Here is a 7306-nt window from a genome sequence, read left to right on the forward strand (position 1 = left end):
TATAAAAATATGAACATCTACAATATTAAAACTATATAGTATGAAAATACATTTTATGGTGCATCTGATAATGTTGATTTCATATTGTCAATGTTTATATTTTTTAATATAAAATTAGTCAAACTTTACAAAGCTTGACTTTGATCAAATTTTATATACAGACTAAAAAGAAACGGAAGAGTACTCAATACCAGGCAAGACTATAAGATCACTTGGGTAAGGCGTTCTGGGAATAATGCAGCACATGTGCTCGCCAGAGAAGATTTATCACCAGACTGCATTTTATCTGTATTTTTAGACGAAATTCCATCTGTGGGTAACTAAATAAAACGACGTACTGATTCTAAAAAAAAATCAACACTCGGAACTCAAAACACTGGATACTTTTGTTTTCGAGAGAAAAAAAAGGCAATGGATACGAGGACGACTTGTCTCCGGTCAGGAACGTCTTTCGGGAGGAAACCACCAGCACGAACCAGATAAAGCATTACTAGTAGAGCCCTCAAACTTCTAAAAATAACTGGTTTTTACAGTTTTCGTCGAAAAAACCCATAGACTAGAACCCCTTAACCCTCAAACCCTTAAATTTTTTTAAAGGTCCAAGCCTCAAATCCTCTCTAAATCCTCAAAAGTAAGGGTTGAGGAGCAAAATCTACCCCAACCCTTATTTGGCGGTTATCCTCGCGCGGGAGGGAAAAATCCTCCTAACTCCCGCGCCCACCCCCGCGACCGCCGCTGCTAGTCGTCCCCGTCGCCGGCGGCCGCCCCATCGACCTCCCGCGCGCAATGACAACGTTGTTCATAGGGAATATTCCGTTATAAGGGTTGAGTTTGAGTGTTCTAATCTTTGCTCCTGTTTTTCAACCCGTAAAAGTACACAAAAAAATTATTTTTAAACCCTTAAAACGCTAGTGAGGATTTGAGGATTTGAGAGTTTGAAGGTTCTACTAGTAATGCTCTGAAGACCCAATCAATCCCACGCGCACAAGTCCAGCCGAAAGACAACCGCGCCCCCGTACCCGTCCCCCGCCGGAAGAACAACGGAAAAAATAGAGCGAACGACACGGTCGAGCTCAGCAACGGCGACAGAGAGAGGGGAGACCATGCAGGGCGACGGCGAGGTGCTGTTCCTGGGCGGCATCGGGGAGGTCACCGTCACCCTCGGCCACGACGGCCTCTCCTTCCTGCCTCTCCACCCGGTACGCCTCTGGCTCTGACTGAGGCTGGCCTCCCGCCCGTCTCTGCTCGCCGTATGCTATTGTCCGTTCGTACGGATTATGTTCCTTTTTCAGCACTTAATCTGAAGGAACTTTGTGCTTTCTTAGTCGAATTGTACGGTGGGCTGTAGATTTGCAGCTTCGGGGGTTCAACCGAAGAGTTGGGTGGCGGATAGGTAAAGTGGAGACGGCGTAAGTAGTTGCAGATTCATAAAGAAGCGTGGGTTAGGCGCCTAGATTGTTCATTAAAAGCGTGGTTACAAGCCGTGGCAGCATAGGATCACCGCGGCCTCGGACAACATTGAAGTTCGAGCTTTTGTTTGGAAAAGAAGTACTCCCTCCGATACATATTAACTGTAGTTTAATTGTTGCTGAACAAGAGGAGGATGGTTGCCACTAGCCACTGGCCAGCTGAACCCCTTGCAAATGGGGGAGCATAAAATGCCTTATTTTAAGTACCCAAACCAGAAACTAAGAATCCTCCTGTGCGTTTGTGTGACTCTATCTCTTGCAAATCACAACCTCAACCTTAGCTCCCCTCTTCAGGAAAGTGATCCTGCTGGTGTGCAAAGCCAAATATGTGAATATGACATTTTAGTATTTTACATGCATCTAGTTCTGTCAACAAGGATAGGTGTTCCAATTTTGCTTGTGCCTCGAGGATTACGTTCTTGAGTTGCAAATGATAAGTATATTCAGGAGGATATTGTCTTATTTTTTGTAGCGTGACTGTGGTTTCTGCTCATCACATTACATTTTGCAGGAATTGGGTTCTTCATGTTTGTCATCTATCGGATTACTACCAAAATTAGAGAACAAAATCAAGTTTTCGGATGTTTATGCTGTGGAGCTTCTTGATGAAGGTCCTGTATGTGGACCTTGGAATACAAGAATTGTCGTCCAAAGCAAGAAAAATAGTGAGGTTATAGCATTCCTTCTAGTTGTTTTACAGAGTTCCTTTTCTGTAGTTTGTGTCAAAAGCTTCTACTCTTTTTTAGCCAAATGCATTATAAAAGTTCTTTCACATGCCATGTTTTATGCTCGTGTTCTCTTTAAAAAGCTGTTGCTCATGCAGATGCACCGCTTTGCTGTACATGTAATCACCAGATCAAGAAAACACCCTTCTCAATTGGTACCTTATGAATATCTTTTTGGACACAAAGACCCGGAGACCTGCAAAAGCTGGGTTGAGCATCTCAGTGCATGCATAAATAATGAACAGGACAGGCCCAAGAACCTGATGGTAGTTCTAACACGCTCTTCCATATATCCCTTATCACTGCTATCATATTATTGAGCATTTTGGCTAACTAACTATTCCACAAACTGTAGGTGTTTGTCCATCCACTTTGTGGAAAAGGTAGAGGATGCAAAAATTGGGAAATGGTAGCTCCGTTATTTGACCGGGCAAAAGTAAATACAAAGGTAAACATGTTTGCTCACAGAAGCAAAAACAACAAAAGGAATTATAGACGTGCAATAATGTCTATGCATGATTCTTTCTTTCTATATTTGTTATTGATGAGTTTGTGACATCAAAATTCTCAGAAACAACCCTCAGTCCTCTAACTTATGTTCACAACATGTTTACATCTTCAGGTGATAATCACGGAAAGAGCAGGACATGCATATGACACCTTAGCATCAATATCAGATAAAGAGCTCAAGAAATTTGACGGTGTTGTTGCAGTGGTATGTTGATTTATTTTTTATAATACTTGGTTAACATTTTCTGTTCTTATAGTTCGGGAAGTGTTGTATAACTACAATTAGTCATGATGTTTGAAGTCGTTTTCAGTGAGATGAGTCCTGAATTTCTTATTTCCAAACTGTTACGTAATTTATGAGTAGTTTTAGAATGACTATTGTTAGTCATCACTAGTTTATTTTAAGGTACAAGCTGATAAGAGATTAAAGCACAAAATGGGAATTCACCCCCTTAATAAACAACAACCTGGTAACATCAGTGTGAACGCACTATATGCCTTGGTGAAGAGATTTTTCACAGGATCACTTCCCACGTGCCCTAGAGTTTTTTCATATGGCATCTGAAATCTTCCGGTGTGTACTGTTAAAGAAAAGAAAATTATAATTCCATGCTGTACTTCTAGAGAGAAAAAAACTCAAATCCTGTACTCCTACTTTTTTTTCAATCCATTATTGAACTTATTGAATTCCATCCCATTTTACTTGTATACTCTCCAAACTTCACATTTATAGGGTGGTGATGGTTTACTTAATGAAATCCTGAATGGACTACTAAATTTGAGGAATAAGACTTCTTATCCTCCAACTCCAGAGGGCTTTGGATATTTTGGAAGCACTGAGAAGTGCCAAGGATATAGGAACGATGGGCTAAACAACAGTACGCCCACATCAGATGCTGTAAAAAATGTCATGCTCCGTGTGGGTTCCAACAAATCTGATGATCATGAACCTCTTCTTTCGACTGGGCAATCTGTTGGATTAGACATCTCATCATTAAGTATGTCCCTTTTGGTTACATGTACCACATATTATGTAGAGAAATTTCTTGTATAAGTAACTTTGTGTGCTTCTTATTGCAGATCCAAATACAGAATCATCTACTGGAGGTCAATGAGTAACCGAAACTCAGTTATTTTGTCTATCTTAAAACTGCGAAAAATTTAGGGCCAGCTACACGATTGATAGCTTTTGTTTGATGTTGAAATTGGTACTACTGCAGATCAAGTTCCTTCAGTCTCCTTCCCAAATGATTGGTTTAGGCTTGGCATAATTCCTTCTGGCTCAACAGATGCTATTGTACTCAGGTACTGATTGAGACACCTAGGTGTAACCACGCAAGGAGAAACTACACTTTTCAGTACTAATAGCTGAGCCTTTATTTTTAGGGGTAGAAAGTTGCATAGATCATGGCAATTCAATCCCCTTAAATCTGTAGTTGTACAGCATTGCATGTAAGCTGGTTATGATCCTCATCCTTTAGGACATTGGACAGATCCACCATTACCATCCATTCATCTGTCTATTGGAGCAGTGTGCAAGTATGCTGTAATTGGTGCACCTGCCAAATTAGCATCACCTTCATCTTTCAAAACAATTATATTGTCTTGCATAATTTCTTACATTTTGAGCTTAATGTCCTTTTAATTCATGCATACCATGTCCATTTGCGGGATTGTTATAGATGGACTATTTGTGTGCACACATTATGTTCTTATCGATGGCAGTTCTTTGCTGGCTGTAAACATCTTATTCCATGCAGCACAACTGGGGAACGAGATGCTGTGACTTCTGCCCTGCTTATTATCTTTGGTAGAAGGATAGCGCTTGATATAGCTCAAGTAGTCAGGTGGAAGAGTAGCCCATCAGCTGAGGTCTTACCTACTGTATGCTATGCAGCTTCATTTGCAGGGTATGTAACTTCCTTTAGGGCATGATGTAGCTACCTAGTGCTTGTATGAACTGAGAGCGAGGAAACACATGAATTTTAATGTCGACCATCTATTTCTTAAATATGCTAATGTGCAATGCCACCATAGATATCCTGCAACAACTGTGACATTAACTCGATATATCTGGCAGAAGTTATAGGAGTTCCAGTTTTCATTTTATTCTCCTTAAATAATGCTGAACTTAGCTAGACTTAGCCTTGCTTTCATTGTTTGATGTAAGTAAGTTCTTCCTGTTGATGTTTCTTGTGCATTACTGATAGTTATGGATTTGCATTTAACATAGATTGATCATACAATTTTACCAAGTCGGTGCATCTGCATATCACTATATGACCCCCCTGTGGATTGTTGTTCTGCATATTAGTTGATTCTTTTGGAATCTGCTTGTAGATATGGATTTTATGGAGAAGTCATAAGGGAGAGTGAAAACTACCGATGGATGGGCCCCGCACGTTATGATTTTTCTGGAACCATGGTCTTCCTGAAGCACAGGTAATTAATAGTAACTGGTGGCAAGTATCCTTTCTTGTGCTATGCTTCTTATTCAGTTTGATCACAAACTGACAATTGCATGCCATTTTTCAGATCTTATGATGCAAAAGTGGCTTTTCTTGAGAATGAGAACTCTCATTCACTTGCTGCATCAGCAGAGAATGTTGCAGATGAAGTACAACCACTGCAATCTCGTAGAAAAAGATCCCGCAAAACAATTTGCTTGGCAAATTGTTCTGTATGCAAAGAAACTTCAACACCTGGACAAAATTCAGAAGATGAGATTCCAAACAGCTCCCAAACGATTCATGATAACCCAAAATGGATCTGGTCCGAGGGGCGTTTTCTAAGTGTCGGTGCAGCTGTCATTTCATGTCGCAATGAAAGAGCCCCTGATGGCCTAGTGGCTGAAGCACACCTCTCAGATGGTTTTCTTCACCTTCTGCTCATTAGAGATTGCCCTCTTCCCTTATATTTGTGGTAAGAATACTGTCACTGCTTGTTCAGCTTGTTTCACAGTACTCTGCACTGAGAAGTGATTACTAAACGTATTTCAGAACTATTTTATTTAACCAAATTACATCTAAAAACTTTGTGTCAAGTTGGACCTCACAACAGTCGATATCTGTTTACTCACTTCTGCTGTTACTTTTCCCTAACTAAATAAGGTTGCAAAAAATTGCAATAAAATAGTACAATCCTCTTCTTTTTTTATCTCTTATATCTCTAGAGTTTGTTTGAGGTAGCCGTTCTATCTGCAGGCATCTGACACAATTTACTAAGAAGGGGTCGGACCCTTTAACCTTCAAGTTTGTTGAACATCATAAGGTATTCCTTTCCCTTCTTTACGCTCTTCCCTGTTTACAAACCTTCATTTTGTTTAATTTAGATGTTTCCAATTTCTGTAGACGCAAGCATTTACCTTCATTTCATCACACGACGAAAGCGTATGGAACTTGGATGGCGAGCTTTTTCAGGCCTGTGAAGTGTCTGTCCAAGCTTGCCGGGGCCTTGTCAACCTCTTCGCGTCAGGGCCAGAGGTGTAGCAATGCTCCATAATAGCCTCCCTAGCCTCCCTCCCTTTTTCACAAAGGGGAGACATCCGAATAGTTAATGTTGTAGAGTTGTAGAAGAACCTCATGTAGATATGTAAACCGCGGTCTCGTACCACGCAATAAAAAACCGGGCAGCGTTTTCTTCGATGTCCAAGGAAGGAGGAGAGCTACAGATTATGCTAAAAAACAGATGAATTCCGTGTGTCGCAATGCTGCAAATTTTGCATTGCCCACACGATTGATCTGGTGTTTGCAGGAAGCTAAGTAGACATCTGATATATTCGCTGTAACTCAACAACACTTCCCCTTGAAAATTTATTCTGCATTTTGGGCGACCTGGAGTTGTATTGTCCTCTTTTGAGAGGAAGCTGAAGTTTTACTCTTGGTCGGTGGATCCGCAGACCGCAGAGGGTGACAACAAGAACAAGTTGCCTGTTCCGGCCCACAGAGACGGCCCACAGAGCAGCTGAGCTAATTAAAACCCGCATGTTGCCGCATTTTTGGATGCGGTGCGCGCGGGCGGCTGTTTCTGGCTTTCTGCTGCCGGTGGATAGGACTGCCAGTTTTTTTTACTGTAGTATAGCTGCCCAGTGTTTAGTTTCGGGCATTTTTAACACTAGCACTCAAATTGAGCCCTCAAATAGCCATCGGAGGCCTTCTCTACTTTTTCACCCCTCAAAATTCTCCCCAACTCCAACACTAGCTTTCATTTCTCACCCCTCAAATAAAAAGTAACATGGAATGAACGGAACACAGGAATCTTCAAAAACCAACGAGCTCCGGCCTTGTCCTTGATCGGAAATGTCGTCGAGGAACCGGCTGTGTGGCACGCTGCAGGCAGGTGCAAGGCTAATTCGTTGATTGATAGACTTAGAGAGCCTGACTAATTCCCTAGAAACACTCATTGTCCGAGTGAACTGTAGTATTATAACGGTGCTAGCAAGCATGTAAATTCTTTGTACTCTAATAACCCCTCAATATCAATGAAATCACAAGCTGACACGTGGGACTTGCCGTAAGTTTTATTTTTCGTTTTTACTTGTTCTTGCTTCCCCTCTCTCTCTCATCCTGGCCACCGGGATTGTGATGAGCCCCCCCCCCCCCT

General features: G+C 41.4%; 1 protein-coding gene across 2 annotated transcripts; it reads left to right on the forward strand.

The window, feature by feature from the left end:
* The first annotated feature begins 975 nt into the window (after positions 1–975).
* LOC123127902 (ceramide kinase) lies at positions 976–6359 on the forward strand. 2 transcript variants are annotated; one of them, XM_044547763.1, is made up of 13 exons: positions 976–1199; positions 1981–2139; positions 2293–2460; positions 2550–2642; positions 2817–2909; positions 3438–3702; positions 3785–3811; positions 3925–4009; positions 4465–4614; positions 5045–5146; positions 5240–5626; positions 5908–5974; positions 6055–6359. In XM_044547763.1, exons 1-13 carry the CDS (start codon positions 1104–1106, stop codon positions 6190–6192), a joined length of 1830 nt encoding a protein of 609 aa, XP_044403698.1. In that variant the 5' UTR covers positions 976–1103; the 3' UTR covers positions 6193–6359. The 2 variants fall into 2 exon arrangements, with proteins under 2 accessions (XP_044403698.1, XP_044403699.1); XM_044547764.1 differs by lacking the exon at positions 976–1199 and having other exon boundaries at positions 2325–2460.
* Positions 6360–7306: the final 947 nt, after the last annotated feature.

Source organism: Triticum aestivum, chromosome 6A (genome assembly GCF_018294505.1).
Source record: "Triticum aestivum cultivar Chinese Spring chromosome 6A, IWGSC CS RefSeq v2.1, whole genome shotgun sequence".
NCBI classification, from domain to species: domain Eukaryota; kingdom Viridiplantae; phylum Streptophyta; class Magnoliopsida; order Poales; family Poaceae; genus Triticum; species Triticum aestivum.